Source organism: Corylus avellana, chromosome 5 (assembly GCF_965113065.1).
Source record: "Corylus avellana chromosome 5, dhCorAvel1.hap1.2, whole genome shotgun sequence".
In the NCBI taxonomy this organism is placed as follows: domain Eukaryota; kingdom Viridiplantae; phylum Streptophyta; class Magnoliopsida; order Fagales; family Betulaceae; genus Corylus; species Corylus avellana.
In genome coordinates this window covers 30,878,859-30,897,120 of record NC_142494.1, presented here as the reverse complement: position 1 = coordinate 30,897,120, position 18,262 = coordinate 30,878,859, and the positions used below count along the sequence as shown (strand labels likewise).

The following is an 18,262-nucleotide window of genomic DNA, read 5'->3' as shown; positions in this document are numbered from 1 at the left end:
ATTTACCTTTTCTACTTTTCCAGTTAAAAAAAAAAAAAAAAATCCCAACAAGTCTTTGATTATTGTGATCCCTTTTTGCAGGCATCCGTAAATTGAGTCTAACCATATGATGAACCTCACCATCAACTGGCATCGTACGTGGGAATCGAACCCCTCGACCACATGGGTGGTTAAAAGCCAAGTCAATTTATCTAATAAGCCGTACCAACGGGGAAAGAGCTTGAGCCCATCTTTACATGCAAAAAGCAACACAAACAATTGTACAATTTTTGTCATAAAAAATGTATTGAAATTGAGGGACATTGGAAACAATGGTCATGTGCATAAAGGAACCCCACGTTTATTGTCATTATTCTCATAAACGGCCTTTGACAAAATTTTGTTCTTCCACGCTAATGCTTGTTCCATTTCAGTATCAAAACATAATTTGTTGTAAGCTTTTAAATTTAGGGTTGAATCGGCATCAAAATGCAGTTGAATGAAGCATCAAAAGTTGAAGTTGGAGATAGCTCGGTCGATGCTAAATCAACCAAAGTGACGCATCCAAATATGGTACTAAAACTTGAGCCACTCGATCGAAGTCTCAGTTGATGCTCAATCGACCGAGATGATGCAGTATCTCCCATATATATATAAATATATAGGGACGGAGCCAGCTTTTAATTTGGAGAGGGACCAAGGGCCAAATTTTTTTGGAGAGGGACCAATTGACAAAAAATACCTTAATTTTTTTTTTGTTGTAATTTGGGGGGGACCAGGGCCACTCCCAGCCCCCCTCTAAATCCGTCCATATATATATATATATATATATGAGTGTTAATTACTTAAAATATGTTTAGTCGGTCGGTATAAAATAAGCATGAATTGTAACATTATTCATATGTTTATATGGGGCATGATGCTCAGGATAATGAGGCCCATCTATGTATGAGTCCTGTTTGAAATGTTTTGGGCTTCATGGTCAACCCATCCCTAGCCTTGTTGCCTTTCATTCATCTCCCAGCTTTAATAAGGATTGGGTTTTGAGCAATGCTCCCACAGGTGGTTATTCTGATCCATAACGTTAGTGGCCGATTGCATAGTTGAACTGCAGATCAAATGGGCTTTTATGGGCCCAGTATAACGTCAAAGAGCCATGGTGCCAAGATGGGCCTTCAATTAAGTGATTGGCATACCTGAAGTCAAATGGCAACCTCTTTACTTCAAGTAAAGTAAAATGAAAGAAGATTCATCTCATTGTCTATATTAGATTTTACACATTGTATATATTACCACTAGATTGACCAATTATGAGGTTGGTTCTTGGGTGGCCAACCATCTCATTCCAAACCTTAGAGAGTAGACTTTTAATTTTATAATGACTAGAAATTCATTTTGAAACCACATATTTATTTGTTTCAAGGTCAAACCACATAAACAATTTAACAATTTTACCGAATGACATAATTACATAATTATGTAATTACATATTTGTACTCTTTTTTTCTATTTTCTTAACAAGAAATACATAATTACATTATTTATTCCCTCAAACATTATGAAAGCAGAGAAAAACTTCCAACCGGAAGACACGACCTCATTTCTGAGATTGAAGGTGATAGTAAAATTCCTCGTTGGAGTTTGGCAGAGAACATCTCCACTAATGCTTTTTTACATGCCCTTGGATCCATATATCGAGTTCTTTAACAGATATCTCTTACACTTTACAAAATCTGAAGAAAGTGAAAGTCAGAATGGGCTCAGAAGTTGTGATCCAAAGATTCAAGATCCTGGATTCTTTCATCTACCTTGTACCAGAGGTGTCGCAAATCGAGGCTCATCATTTACAGCTACAGCAGGGTCCATCTTCTTCTTCCTCTCACTAAAGCTACGGCATGAAATCAAGCCTGGAAGACAACACTGCACAGACTTGAATGGTTTCTCCTTCTCTGTTAAGGGGTGGTCTCCATTAGCAGTCCATTCACTACTACATACAGAGTTGGTTCCATAAGGGGTACCATGTGCTGACTTTGGAGGGAGGTCAAGTACAGACTGTAAAGTTGGTTGAGCTTGGATGTTTCCGTTGGCTATGTTCTGGTTGCCTGAGATATTTAGGTCGTCACCATCTCGGTCATTTCGGCTGCTCTCTCGGAAAAGTTCGGCTAGTTTCTTTTTCTTATCTGTTGGGGATGTTATAGGTACGGAACCAGGAATTTTGTTCTCAAAACCGGTCTTGTTGACTCTAGGGGTCCCAACGGAGAGGTTATGATGGACCGGAGTGTTGCCTCTGGAGGGGGTAAAATCTGCAAAACAGACCATGAACACAACAAATTGGTTGGGGGACAACAAGCTAATATTTCCACACGTCTACCTTCTGCATTCTTCATTCCAAATGCAGCCAAGGTAACAAACGTATATAATAAAGACAATCACTGTATGCAAATTATCCAAGACAAGAAATGTGTTTCTGTGATCCATGCTTGCAAGACAAATGGCTCAAAGCATTTGTGTTCTTACCACCATTGACACTAAAATAATCATCCTCGCAATCCGACTCTAACCAGGCTTGGGAATCAAAAAAGGTTTCCTCTTTGCTACCTGCAAAATGAGCAAGATATAATTCAACTTTTAAGCCTAGAACAGGCACAAACTAACCTCTAGAGAAACAAAAAAGAGCTGTGATGAAACAGTTCTCAATGGATGTCGCAAAAATACCATTAAACTCACTTTCATGATATCACACAAGCATAGACACCAAAACATGATTCCTACCTTCATCTTGCGGGGCCAGCATTCCTTTAATGTTCAATAACAAGTTCTCCTGAAGATATTCCATCTAAGTACATGATATTAACTATATTATCTTCTTTCTTATCAATTCTCTTAAATCTGTTTGACCTTTCTTTATCCTATAAAGTGGTCCAACCATCACCCATCGCCCAGGCTTGGGTATATACAATTTTATCTACAAGAGTCACTACCAGCGGCAGAAGATGCATTCATAAACATGTCCCTAAACTAATGGTCCATACATATACATCATTTTCAAAGGCAGGGGACCATCTAAATAATTCCACATCTATAATAAAGTATACAGGAAGATATTAATTGGAGATAATAACACTTCTGTATCTACTATTCCAAACTGTAACAAAAGCTTGAAGATCATTGATCAATTATAATAATATTATAAATTTTTCTTTCCGTGGCTTTTTAAGACCTGTTCCACTATCAAGTTTCTGGTAACATCTATCATCTACGCAACAGTTCCGGTCGAGAAAGCAAAACCATAATCCCCGTTCGAGCAGCGCAACCACATAGTATTTTGTTATGACCATGTTTGAATTACAATAATAAAAAACAAAGGAAGATTTCCTTGATTGTTACAGATGCCATTTTCAGAGCAAAAAGACTGGATACCAGCTTCATCCAACCCATCTTAGTTCTATTTACAATTCCGCTACAAGAATTGGATCTATTAGCAACGAACATATCTATTTTCGTTCACTGTCCTCCATAAATTCGGACCTATTAGCCATAAGAAGAAAAAAGTCGACTGGAATTTGGCTATATTAGATTAATCCGAAAAAAGCATCTTCTTAAAACAAAGACGTCAATAAATATGTGCAGACAACAAATCCAAGGAGAAAAATCCATATTCAGCATCGAGAGGATGCTGAAATTGACATGAATTTTATCACAGTTAAACAAACCGATTCATTTGAAGTAGACTTTTTTTTCGACCACCGATTTATTTCTAGTAATTACAGAAAACAAAAAGTGATATTCTGATGAATGAATTGAATAAACCAAACAATCCCCTCCCTCAAAAGTATATGAAAAATTTAATCTAATCCAACTAACGAAATAAAAAAAGGAAGCTCAAGCACCAAACACACGTCAATCATAGTATGTCTAATCAAACATAATAGCAAATATAAAAACCAACAAAATAGTAAACTGATTTCTTCAACCATATAAAAACAAATATGCAGACCCCACGCCAATTTCATTTCAGATCACACATCACTCAGAAAATCCAACAACGAAATATGATACAAGACACAGAAAGAAAATTAAAAAGAAAAAGGAAAAAAAAAAAAAAAAACCATTTAATTTCTTCCGCCATATAATCAAATAAAACCAATTCTGTAACGGAAAATTAATAAGGACCATACCGTATCCTCCAAAACTAGTGCCTGATCGAAAAGGCGACTGCTGAGACTTAACAGCCACACCGTTGTTGTTGATGATCCCATCGGTCGGAGTTTCCTTAACGGGCGAGGGTGGGATGACGAGCTTTTCGTCTTTGGACGCAAACGACGATAATCTGAGTTTCATGGCCGAGTCAGAGCTCCTATGCACCGATGCACACGAACCCATCTCTCTCTTTCTCTTTCTCTCTTCTGTCTTCACTCCTCTCTTCTCTGTCTCTAACCCAATACCAGTCTAATCATCACGAGCCCATACAGCGCTAAGACAACAGCTTTAGCAGAAAGAGAGAGAAAGTGGAAGTGGGTGAAAGAGGGAAGAGGAGGAGGACAGTTTTTGGCGTTATTTGAAAGACTAGCATAAAAGCTAGTCTGAGATAGATCTTTGAGAGGCAGAGAGAGAAACAGAGAGGCCTTGAAAGGGAAGTTATATATAATAATAATCAATGTATAGGAGTATGCAAGTGTAAGTGGATTTTACAGAGAAGAGGACCCCACTGGGGAGTTTTTTGTTTTCAGCTCGTGGGATTTTTACTGATTTTTAATTTATTTTATCTTTTGGTATTCCGACAGTGGGACTTGTGATACTTGTGGAAATGAATGAGGAGGAGAAAGCCAGAAAGGTCACCTTTTTTTGGGATAAAGATTATCATTATTGGTCATTTTGTTATCTCCTTCTAATTATTTTAGACAATAAATATCAGAAGACCTTTTTGCTCCAGCAAACTTTGGCCAGTCTTACCGACAATCATTTTCCTAATTATATTTATTTCACTTTAATCATAGTGCGGATTATTTGCATTATTTGCCATTTGGGAATTACCAACCTTTACATCTTGGTAAATTTATGATAATTTTTCAAAATTTTTAATTGTTGTTTAAATTAAACCATTTTAATATGCGTGGATTTAGGCATAGATCTCTCTTAATTGTCCACTTTCAATTCATCTGAGAAAAAAAGAATGTCCACTTGCATTCCAAAGTGAAGAATTAAGCACATAGAACGTCACAAATCCAAGTCCAAGTTCACATAACATATTTTTTTCCAAGGAAATCAACCAACACAAACTTTTACTCTGAATTTATTAAGTTAAATTTCAAATTAAACCAATATCGGAATATGAGGGGCCGAGTATAAATTGGTACCTAATATGAAATAAATATAGAACATGGACATGTAAGAAAAAAAAATTGTTATTTAAAATTATAGAAACCCATGATAAATATAAAGAGGAATAATAATAATGAGATATAAAAGATATGAAAGAGATAGAGATTAAGGTAGTTCGACCTTATACACATTAAAGTCTTATAAGCTACATCTTTCCTTAATTATTGAATTGAGTATACAACTCTATATATAGAGCTTTACATGTGATTTTAAATATTTTAAATATAAACATATACTTAAATTAGGTTAACAAATATTATCTAAATCTCTTAATTTAAAAAATACAAAATTAATATTTATCATAAATTCTTTATATTAAAAAAAGAAAGAAAGAAGGGAAACCAATGAGCATGGGAGCCTGGGATCGTCAAAGGAAGACAGCTTAGACTTAAGAGGCTCACTAGCATTGGTCTAACACGCGTGAGCGTGAGACACGCCATGGTCAAAACGCAAAAGGTTGATCGCAGCCTCTCGCATGAATAACGGACAGCCTAATCTATACCAACATTAATCATGTGGCAATTATATGCATGACTAATAAATAATGGCAAATAAATTCCCACCAATCAGTGGTCAAAGAAATACATCGTAGCCAAATAAAAATAATAAAAAAAAGGGTGCTCAAGGACTTAGTGGTACTTTGAATCCATTCCACAACTTTGAATCCCATGCTTTACCAACTTTAGCATAAATGACATCATTTGTTGGAATTTTTTTTTTTTTTTTTTTTTTTTTTTTAATGTTCTCTGGATTGAAAAAAAAAAGAAAAGAAAAAACCACAAAGACTAAAAATCTTGCATGTGTCCCTTCAGCCGGCAGACAAGAATCTGTTAAGAGTAAAAATACTTTACATATTTATGTTATACCATAACACTTCTTTTTTTTTTTTAAAAAAAAAATCACTCTCAAAAATAAATTAACAAACATAGTCGAAATTTGACTAAAGTAAGGCTGAAGTTTGCCCAACTACTTGATAGCAGACTACAAACCAACACTGGGGAAAGGGGTGGCCCTAAACCCTTGATAGCAGACTACAAACCAACACTGTACAAACCAACACTGGGGAAAGGGGTGGCCCTAAACCCTTGATAGCAGACTACAAACCAACACTGGGGAAAGGGGTGGCTCGAGGGCCAGCTCTAATTTTTTTTATTTTATTTTATTTTATTTTATTTTATTTTTTTTCAATTGGCCCTCAGGACTAGGGGTCGTCCGACCACCCTTAAGGGCCAACCCTAATTTTTTAATTTTTTAATTTAATTAGTATATGAATACAATGTCGATTTTTTCATGACTTTTTGTCAACTTAATATATATATATATATATATATATATATATATATATATATATATATATATATTTCCTTTAAATTGGTATAGAGTAAATTCTTTTAACTTAATATATTAAATTAATAGTTATCGTCCTCAAGAGGTAGCTTAATCAACAGAGACCGCGCCTAATGAAGCGGATGTCACTAGTTCGAATCCCCCTCCCCCCTCTTGTGCAGACATGTCCAAAATAATAATAATAATAATAGTTATCATTAGAGTATTTAATTTTCAGTATTTTAAAGATAAATATCAATTTAATATATTAAATTGAAGAAACACTTTGTTATGAAAAAACAAAAAAAAAAACAAAAATGAAGAAAAGAAAGACATGAATCATGATGCACGAATTCAACAATGCCGTGGCATAAATAATGAGTCTAATTGACAAGAGGCATGAAATTAATTGGAAGATTAATTTATAGCAAAGAAGTAGACGTTTCAACCTTCAATCATGTCCCCACTAATCTCTTTTTTTTTCATTATAAAAGACAAATTTTGGGAGATGTGATTGAGACTATAAGCACATAAAATTGAAAATGATGGAATTAACCAACAGATTAACTAACTTTCTTTTATATCAAGAGGATAACACTCTTTTTTTTTAATAAATAATAAAAACGTTAAAAAGCGACTAAGAAAAACTTACAAATCTCTCAAATTAAATTACTTTTATATTTATGTCACATTAAAATACTTAAAAAAAAACACTATATAAAAAAAAAAAATTAACAAATAGAGCCTTAATATTTGCTGTAACTAGTTGAACATGGACCAAGTTTGTAGTAAGAGTTAAGAATGTATGAAGATGGGTCCTAGCAAATGAACTTGTATAGTAATAGAAGACGGTCCATTGGTTACTTTTCTATTGAATGTGAACAAATTGAAGTAAGAAAAACGGAAGGGTTTGGTATCTATCTCCCTTTCTTTCTCTTTTCAATCTTTATTTTCCTTTTTAGTACTTGGATATTGACTTCATAAATTATTCTAATTGCAGTAACATTTAGGATCGGTTAAAAGAGGTTGTTTGTTTCACCCAAAAAAAGAAAAAAGAAAAGTAAAATCTTAAGTAGGGGAATTAAAAGGAATGCTTTTATTTCATGGGAGAGGAGAGGGGGTAACAATTCATTTTCAAGTAGTTATCTCATCAAAAAATATATAATGTTGAAGAAATTTTATTTATTTTTTTGGGAGGAAGTAGTTCTGCCTCTACTATTTGGGAGTGGTTTGGCCACACAATAGCTATAGCCTATATTCATGGGGCTTGTACACCCTTTTTCTCTTCTATGCGTTATTGTTTTGGGCTGATATTTTAAATAAACGGTCCATATTACGCTATTGCATTGCGTGTAATATTTTAAGTATTGCATGCAATCTCCATCCGAAGACATTACACTCGATGGATAAGAATTTACTAAAAATTAGGTTGTTTGAATCTCATAAAAATTCAAACAACTTAAAAGAGCAGGCTGTAAAGTCTATATATGTCGAGAAAGCTAAAGAATTGAGTCTATCTTCCTAAGGCGGGTGAGTTTCATAACCCCTATCTCTTAAATCTGTCAAATATTTGTAAAATTAAAGCAACTTGATTAATTAAAAGGTAGGTAGAAATATATGTCAGCTTTACCTTAACAAAGGAAAATTGAATGCGCAGATTGACTTCTATGAGCCCTGATCACTACTAAACTACCTAACACAGACCCAAGTGAATCGATTGGCAGAAAATGAAAGGGCGGTTTGCATGTCATAATCCAGTGGCAGTAGCCGGGGATGCTTTGTGAGATACTTTTCAGCACACAAACAAGAAGGTTCTCAGTTTTCTTACAAAATCCAAGTGTTAATCTTATCCAACTATTCAACAAAAAAAAATGCGGTCAATTAGGTTTTGGAAAATTACATATACTGATAATGACTACAATACAATCTCTCAAGAATTGGCCAAAGTGAAAATCATTGCAGTTTTTTTTGGCCATCAAAGTCTTCAGGTTCTAATCAGACAAAATCTTATTTGTCAGAGTAAATTTTTTTAATACAATCTTTTGTCTTAAAAATATGTCATACCCATTTAATAGACCGAAATAATTAATTAATTATTATTATTTCAAATGTTTACCAATGGGAGAGAAAAATCAAATATTGCACCAGCTAAAGTCCAGCGAAAGGAAAAGAAAATCTTGTGAGAGACACATGGGCTGGGGATAGCTGTGGGGGGCCATTGTCCACGAAAGTAAAGAAGGGTGAGGTGGAAGATTTGAAGCCTCTACTCTACTGGTCTGCTTGTGCTTAAGGCCAAACTATAAAAAAAGTATAATAAATCATTTTTAACGATTCGCACCCAAAGAATAAATGTGGTGTCTTGTAGCTTTAAACGGTGTAGCCCACAAGCATACCTGCCGGCTGCCAATAGCCCATGATCGAGTCAATCAGTTTTTTAACTAATTAATAAAAAAAACTATATATTATAATTTTTATCCTATTTTATTGATGTAAAATATAAGATAAAAACAAAATAAAAGTTTAATATATAATATTACTAGAAAGAAATCAAAAGGGCTATTAGTATTATCATGTTAGCAAAATAAAAAAAAAAAAAAAGTATGATAGGTGGCATTATTCTTTCTTTGTAAGCATTTGGAAAACGCAATTAATCACTCAATGATATCTTGGAATAAAGAAAATTTTCATATGGGATGCGACATCCACGTGGCCTTGCTTCCTTCTCATGGTTTTCCATGTCCCTTAAAAGATTTATTTATATTATTTAGTCTCAACAGTTTCAATTTTTTTTTTTTTTTTTTTTTAATGTATAATTTAGATTTGTCTGTTATAACTTATAAGCCTGAGTTAACAGATTGCTTGGCCCGTAGTTCCCAAAATATGGGCCAGGCCTACTCTAGAAAGCGAAGCTTATATTATACGTCTATTTTTTTGAAAAGTGAAAAAATAGAAAGAAAATTAGAGAATGATATATTATACGTCTCAATTGCCAGATGAGGAGAGGGTCTCACTAGCCTCGGAGTTATTGGAATAGTCGCAATCACCATGGTAGTTATAGAATATGCCAATATGGTGGTTGCCCCCACTAAATTTAGTGGTCCTTCGTGGTCGTAGGGTGACATTAATAAGAAGACAGTGGGCATTTTTTTTTTTTTTTTTTTAAAGATAAAGTTAGTTAATTATTTCTTCACTTTTCGTTGAAACTTGTGATTTTTTTTTTTTTTTTTTTTTTTTTTAAAGAAAGGAAAATCTAAGGATTTTATTAATTAAAAATAACAAACAAAAAACTCTTACCTCATAAAGAATAAAATTCTGCAAAAATTATAGCTACATGCTATGAGGATATAAAGTCATAGATACAAACAAAAATTCTTACAATCAGGTGCTATCTATGACTTAAATTTTGTACTAAATTATGTACAAATATAGTTAAAGAGCAGATCTGCTCCGAGCATACTAGATCTAAGACATAGATAGTCAAATTTCGTAACAAAATTTATTTAAACCAGCCGTGAGAGATAACTCCTCACACTTAGTTATCTAGGCCGTGAGAAATAATCTTTCACATCTAATTATTTATCTTCACTCACTAGGACAGATCTAGTGAGAAGAAATTATTCAAAACAAAAAACCGACTAGCAAGCAATAACAGCGATTGTAGAGGAGACAAACGGCACAATACGGTGAAAGGTGGACGAATGTATAGTAAAGAGGGTGAAGTTGCTGATCTAGTCGAAGAACACCTACAAAAATAAATTAATTAATTAATTAAAAAAAAAAAGAAAAAAAGAAGGAGAGGGGAAGGGTAGGAGCGGAGAATAGAAAAGGAAGGAGAGAGGAGGAGGGAGCAGATCAAACTGTTTTATGAGAAGAAGGCCAACGGACACATAAGTGAATTTATCATATATTAATATTAACAAGCATATGTGAATTTTATATATTAAGTTGAAGAAAATTTATTAAACTCAATTCGAAATAAATTTATGTAGTTCTAATTGAAGACCACGTCATGAAATACCTGATTATAGGTAAGGGTACGCAAAACCTGCCTTGATTCGCCCGAAATTTGTTTTTGTTTTTTTATTTTTCCCGGAAATGGGTTGAATTTCTTCCAACTTGTGCAGGCATGGGTCAGATTTTAGGTATAAAAATTTTAGACAGCAGGTGCCTGCCCTACCCCGCTGATCAACAATTAAAAGGAAAAAACCCTATACTCATGTGACACCACACTAAGGACCCGTTTGGGAGTGAGACTTCAATAAGTGTGATTTTAAAAATTGAGTTTTTTAAATCACTACTTTTTAAAATCGTACTGATGTTTGGTAAAACATGTTAAGAAGTATTTTTTATCAATTGAGTGTTTATATAACATTAGCATATAATTGTTGTTTCATGGCCAAATAGGTAAATATTATCCCAAATATTTTTTTAAGCGAAATCATGATTTTGGTTTAAATTCACACTTTTTTCAAATAAGCATCATCTAGTCAGCTTATAGAAATCGCGAATTTTTTCACGATTTTAAAATTTGCGTTTTTAAAATCGTAATTCCAAACACTAAAAAATTGCAATTTAATTTAAAAACACAAATTATTTATTTAAAAACACACTCCCGAACAGAACTCACGCCGCTTCTAGCCTTCTTCTTCTTATTCTTTTTTCATTTTCTTCCTCTCTTCATCTTTATTCTTAATCTTCTTCTTCTTCCCTCTTCCCACCCGCCAACCCAACACACACAAAAAAAAAAAAAAAAAAGGCCATAAAACCCTCTATCTCTCTTTCTTTCCTCAAGTTGCACGCAGTCACGAACAGATCTAGAGAGGATTTGAGAAACAAAGGAGAGAAGAGAAGAAGAAGAAGAAGAGAGGGGGGTCCGAGAGGAAGAGAGAGAGACGCAGGAGAGATAAAAGGAAAGAAGAAGGCGAATACCGATCCGACCCGCAAAACCCGCCCCGCAAATCCTGAGACCTCGCGGGTACTGTCCATTAAAACCGGGTTACGGGTACCAATTTTACTACCCGAGGAGTGCGGGTTGGGCCCAAAAATGGACCCGTGCCCACATATAGGTAAAGGAAAATTTAAGTAAACAAGCACGGACCGTTCAAAAGGTCAAAAATCATCTGCCGTCAAAACGACGCCGCATTTCTAATCAAGTGCCACCAACCCCGCGATCTCAATCTCCAAGTCTCCGTGACTCCGTTGGTGTCCGTGGTAGCCGAAGAACAATCGTCGGATCCGAAATCGAGAAATGGGTGTCTCGGCGAAAATAGCACCGTCTATGCTCTCATCGGACTTCGCCAATTTGGCCTCCGAGGCTCACCGCATGCTCAGCTGTGGCGCCGATTGGCTCCACATGGACATCATGGTACTACAATTCGATTAATATAAATATATAATCACGTCGATTCTAACGAAATAATTGTAGTTCAACACTAACTGATCTATTTCGGTTCATTTGCAGGATGGGTATTTTTCACTGCCTTTGTTCGAATTGGATTCAAGTTTTGGGGTTTCGAATTTCGCTTATTTTCTTTTTTTCTCTAATGAATTTTTGTTCAAACGTTTACTTAATTGTGTGTTTTTGCGTGTTAAATTTTGGTACAATTATTGGTTTCAAGGCATGTACTTTTGTATTTAAGGAAGTTTGTTTGTGGTATTTTACGTGTAATCGTATTTTACTGCCCGGTTGTGGTCAGTCATGTTGATACCTCTCCTATGCAATTGTCTAATTTTGGTATTTGTGATTGTGAATGATGTGAGGGCTATGTTTTATATAGTAGAGAGAATGTGGGTTCTCTATATCCTGTGATCTATAGGGTATTATATTCTGAAGAAGAGGGAAGATTGTTAGATGGGATAACTCTCTTAAAAATGTAACATGAGGTGGGATCACGGGTCAAGACATTCGGATTTTTATTTTGGAAAACATTATGAGATTAGGCCCTTTTTTTTTTGGTAATAAATTGGCAATAAACAGTATGAAATTTAGATAGGCACTTGACCTTGCTCAACAACGAAGGAACTGTCTGGCCTGAATTCAGAATTATTAGTGTGTAACTTGGATGGTTCTCAAGTCCATATTATGCTCATTTACTGGCCTTTGTTGCTAATGATGATTGGATACTTGTGGATAAGACACAAGAAATGTCTTATATCATCTATAAATGCATGTTATCTAGTTATTTCCCATTGGTAACTTGTGAATTGCTTAACATTATTGTTTTCCACTCTTCTGCAGGCACTTTGTGCCAAATCTAACCATTGGTGCTCCAGTCATTCAGAGTTTGAGAAAGCACACAACGTAACACCTTTTTTGCCTTCGCTTAAATTTTTTGGACATCAAATTTTCTTGGGCGCAAGTTTACCACTATAGCTAAATGAAGTTTTGATTTTCATCTCTTACAGGGCCTATCTTGATTGCCACCTCATGGTCACAAATCCTCTTGATTATGTTGAGCCTTTGGGAAAAGCTGGTGCTTCTGGTTTTACATTTCATGTTGAGGTATCCAAAGGTGGGTTATGATGTCTGACATGTTGTTTTTGCTTTATTTAGTTTTACTTATTTTATTCGTTGATTTCTTTTTCTTTTTTGACTAAGGAGTCTCATGGTGCTTGCAGAAAATTGGCAAGAACTAGTCCAACAAATTAAGTCTAAGGGCATGAGGCCTGGGGTGTCATTAAAGCCTGGGACGCCTATTGAAGAAGTTTATCCCCTGGTATGCCTTCCTCAGTTCCTCTGATTCTCATGTTCTCAGCTAGGTTTTGTATTGTGTAGAGTAAGCTAAATCATGGGGATATTCAATCTTATCGAAATGGCTTAAGGTTTCTGGTATTCTGTGTATAATTGAGTATTAGTAAATACTTTTTTTGGTGAATTCTAAATTGATAAGATGATAGTTTTTCCCTTAATCCACAGATTGAAGGTGAAAACCCTGTGGAAATGGTCCTTGTAATGACTGTCGAACCTGGATTTGGTGGACAAAAGTTCATGCCAGAGACGATGGAGAAGGTTTTGATAGAGTTTTAGCTCTTCTGTGACTGGCATTTCTCGTTCATTCCCATGACTAATTCTCTACTTTTCTTGTCTAGGTCCGTGTGCTGAGAAAGAAGTACCCAACACTTGATATAGAGGTGAGTCAATCTCTTGTTTGCTATTTTGTAACTTTCTGCTGGCAAGTAATTATAACCTATCGTCTTCTGGGATTTATTGGAGATTTCTTTTTTCAAAAATTGTCTCATGGTTATTTGCATATTTTGTTGTCTATTTGTTCAGCATAGCTAATAGAATCCTGTTATAATGAGGAATTTTTAAGTGACAACTAATTGAAAAGCTTGCTTTATTTTGCAGGTTGACGGCGGTTTAGGGCCTTCAACCATCGACATAGCAGCTTCGGCCGGAGCAAACTGTATTGTCGCTGGAAGTTCAGTGTTTGGAGCTTCTGAGCCAGCCCAAGTAATATCCCTTTTGAGGAAGAAAGTAGACGAAGCCCAGCAAAACAGTTGACATGGTACAAGCTCAAAATACATGATGAGTGGATTGTCTCCAACATATTTACAGTATGTACATCACTGATCTGTTTTGAAGAGTTAATATTCTAAGAAATTAATAAGATGGTTTGATTTATTGATGTATTTATGCTATCATCTGTGTTCTGTACTTTCTGAAGTGTGTAATAATGTCTTCAGAAGAGTTATTCGAGTTCTGAGGCAATACTTGCAAACATTTTGGAAATAGCTTTATATGATACAATACCATTTGTTTTCATTTTCAGCTTTTGTCTTCTGTCCCCAACCAATAGTTGGCTTCAGCTCAACTATACTGGAGTCTGGACTTGTACATATTTAGGCTTTTGTATTTGTAGCTTCTCGTCTGTTTGTTGCATATAAGTGGAACCTACTCTAGCTGGGAGTTAATAATTATTTTACTGGCTAGAGGCAATCAAATGCAAGCCATTTAAGATTAATTTTTAAAGAATGGTGACTTTTGGCAAACCTTGAAGGTAGGCACAAGTTTGTCCAAAAGTCACTAAACAATTAAAAAAACATCTCGAAAACCAAAACAAAGCATTCTTCCAAATAAAAATATATTCGTAAGAATGAATAAAATTTTTCAAATTAAAATACTTAAACTTGGAATTAGTTATAAATTGCGGCCGGCCGGTCATTAGAACTTCCAAATGACAAAAGGGTTTCTCTTTCTCTACTGCTCAGGTAATTAATATTTCCAAAGAACACCATATAATAATTTGGCCACCCAGCTATGGAAATGGAAGAACATGGTATTAGCACGTGTAAAGATCATACTAGTGTTGAATCTCATGATCGTGATCATGCTCGATGTGGGGCATGCTAATCGCTCTGTCTCGGCCACGTTGGATAGTGAACATGAATTCAGTACCGCTAAAATGTGCGCTCAAGTATGTGAGCGACTCTGCACACAGCAACTGAGCAAGCATAGAGATTACAGCCATGCAGAGCTCGAATTGGAGGCTGATGTTGGATTCATGAAATGTGCATTTCAATGCATGATAAATTGCAGAAATAAATTTGTTTAGGGGTCAACTCAGAAACTAATAAAGACTAATAAATACTTCAATTTCCCATGAGAACCAGTTGTGATCTTTCTTTGGAGTTAGGGGTAAAGCCAGAGGCTAATAAAGAGTAGATTTTCATTTATTTTCAAGATCTACTCGGTCTCTTATATAATCAATAATCTTTTGTTTTTATTTAAAGGAGAAACTATCATGTTTGATTACTATCTTCAAATTTTGTGTTTGCCAAAATGTTTAGCTGGTTACGAATCTAAAGGTCGAATTTCCTTTACGAATCTAGCTACCACATCAGAACCGATTTCTCTTCCGCTCTCGATTCTCATCATGGACCCTAAAAAGTCAATCTTTTACACTCTGTTATTTACTTCAAATCTTCTCAGGAAAATTCTGAAAATTCTTACATATATCCTATTCAAAGAGGGGAGAGCAAGGGCAAGAGGAAGGATTCCCAACTGTAGGGGATCCCTGTCGTAAGGTCTATAGCAATGGTTGAGATTCCGACGAATTGACATGCAAAAATAGGATATGTACTACACGGATAGACCTTCAGCAATTTTGTTGTCTGAATGTGAGAGAGCCCCTATGCAGAAATTGTTATTGTGAGGGTTCGTACTTACGTAAATAAATAGATACATAGATACAAAGAGTAGTAAAGTAGAAAGTTAAATCATCTAGTCATCGAGAGGGGTCATGATATAAATAATATATATATATATATATATATATATATATTAATTTGGGTTGCCATATAGGCATATACCCCCTCAACCATTAAGATAGGTCTCCCCTCCCTCCATGGAGCCCAGCTGTCCGAGCAAATGTTCAGTAGCCTGCCCACCTACTCAAGCCGGTGTACCTCATAAGAACTTTCTTATACTTGTTCGAATTGCTAGTAATTTAGACAATACATTAAAGAAATTTTGCCTCCATTCCACACATCATGTCAATTTTTTTTGGGCATACTTGTTTTGGAAACGTTTCTGATGCACTACAGTTGATGTCTGGCCAGCCTTGTAGCACATGCACGGCAGTTTATAACTCTTTTTAAATGGATGGATCTTGAACAGATTGTTCATGCCTGGATCTGTCCAAACCGGCCACTCTCTTTTCTTCCCTATTGGATATCATATTTCCCCACAAAAAATATATGGGTCTCTGCTTTCTTGGCGCAAGCCTTCATGGAGTTGATGGATATATGAATATCTAGATGTTTTCAAACCCCACGAGATGACTATTTCCAGTTTTCTATGCTCATTCTTCAGTCGCCACTGTCGCCTTTGCTATATTATATGTTAAGAGACTTTTGGTGCATCCTCGGCATCAGAAACTATTCATGTCTTCGCAAAGGCATGCTCCAAAGTCCCAAAATTTTGTACATGTCAATTAGGAAACAATTTATGGTAACTAAGATATTAGTTGGTGGTCACCATTTGTTGTCACGTGCATGTAATCCAAGATTCGAGACTACTCTTGAGAGAGAGAGAGAAGGGTAACCTTTTGGCCATTACTTTTTTTACTCGGATTTTATTGAACCGACCTCATTTGTGGACAATTTTCTTCTACTTTCGGTTCATTGGTACTTGGATTCTACTGATGATTTCGTTTACAGAAAAAAAAAATGATTTTACTTTTGGTCATGATCATGGGGTGATATAGTCATTCTTTCTCCTCTTGAGATCTCTTTTAAAATCTTGCATAAAAGAAAATTCATTTTAGTAAATTCGTTTTTGAAGAGAGAATTTTGGGTACTTGTGCTAATCCTCCAATCTTTTGGCTTGGGAAGAAATATGACTCCTAGTATGGGATCGAGATCTCCTATAATTAAGAATCGATCCATGTTATTATTTATGTCTCATTCTTTTTGGGTAAGAGTAAGAGAGAAGATGCTCTCTTATCCGAGTAGGAGATTCCTCTCATAGTTTTATGTTATTATTCCTGACCCCTCCTCGTTAGGTTAAAAATAGTAAGGGATTCGAATTCCCTAGCGTGATGATATCCCTAAGAGTACTTTACTTGTTAAATAGTGTTTTTGCAAAAAATTAATTTAGAACTATTCCTTTTAAGCACAGATCTCAAGGAATTTGTCTAATTGGAAGAACTCAAGGCAAGGGTATCCCATGCCCTCTTTGGTCACCATTCTTATACATAATTTACTGGTTTCATGTGTTTAATTATATTAACCCATAATTGGTTTATAATTGTTGCATTTTTCTTATATTAATCCTAGTTCTAAGATATGGTAGAAAGATGAAGGTGATCCCTTGGACGAATGACACGTGGAGGGTGTGATGTGAGGGGACAATTGAGGGGTTTAATGGAGCTTGTCAACTTGGGATATTCATGGCCATTTTGACCTATCTGTCTGTGGCCTCTCTTTCATGCTTCAGCTTTACCATGCATTGGTGTCTCTTCAACTGTTGTGGATATTATGCTTCTTTTCACACTTCCTACCTTTTCCCAAATCTACATCATTGCTAACCACACTGCTTCACATATCATGCATGCTTTCATGTAGGCAGACTGGCTGCTTTTCCTGCATGTATCTGAAGTATATCCCAAACGAGGTACCTTCTTTCTAAAGGTACAATGAGGAACTAAATCTAAAGGTCAAAATCAGAGTGTTTTGAGGCTTCATCGAGGTGGATTCTTACTTTCTGCAATTGTAGACAGCCACGTACGAGATTTAGTACCCACCCATGAATATTTTTATAATCTATTCATTCAATTCGGGACTAATTGTCTATGGTGTCATAATTCTCCTCACTTAAATCCCTAACATCTTCATCGGACCCATGTATGTTGTGCCTCTTGCGCCACATAGTGCTACTAATAACCTGACTTTGATTCGACCTTCATCAGGGTTCTTCATATTGCTCTTGCTCTCTTTTATTATATATTTCTTGTGTGTACCATCTCTGGTGCATCTTGTCAAACCACTTTAATTGGTGACCAAATTTCTTGGTCTTCGTCCCAAGAAAATATAAGGCCACGTCATTTATTTGATTAATTCCCTTTTAATTTTT

The 18,262-nt window shown here is 35.3% G+C and overlaps 2 protein-coding genes across 2 annotated transcripts; one reads left to right on the top strand and one right to left on the bottom strand.

Annotated features, from left to right (window-relative positions):
- Nucleotides 1-1,413: 1,413 nt before the first annotated feature.
- On the bottom strand, nt 1,414-4,608 carry LOC132183041 (uncharacterized protein At3g27210). The gene is made up of 3 exons (XM_059596433.2): nt 4,158-4,608; nt 2,497-2,577; nt 1,414-2,282 (listed from the first exon to the last, which is right to left on the bottom strand). Exons 1-3 carry the CDS (start codon nt 4,360-4,362, stop codon nt 1,780-1,782), a joined length of 789 nt encoding a protein of 262 aa, XP_059452416.2. The 5' UTR covers nt 4,363-4,608; the 3' UTR covers nt 1,414-1,779.
- A 7,175-nt stretch (nt 4,609-11,783) lies between these two features.
- Nucleotides 11,784-14,452, top strand: LOC132181082 (ribulose-phosphate 3-epimerase, cytoplasmic isoform). The gene is made up of 8 exons (XM_059594141.2): nt 11,784-12,052; nt 12,149-12,153; nt 12,926-12,988; nt 13,093-13,199; nt 13,306-13,403; nt 13,604-13,696; nt 13,777-13,818; nt 14,036-14,452. Exons 1-8 carry the CDS (start codon nt 11,936-11,938, stop codon nt 14,189-14,191), a joined length of 681 nt encoding a protein of 226 aa, XP_059450124.2. The 5' UTR covers nt 11,784-11,935; the 3' UTR covers nt 14,192-14,452.
- Nucleotides 14,453-18,262: the final 3,810 nt, after the last annotated feature.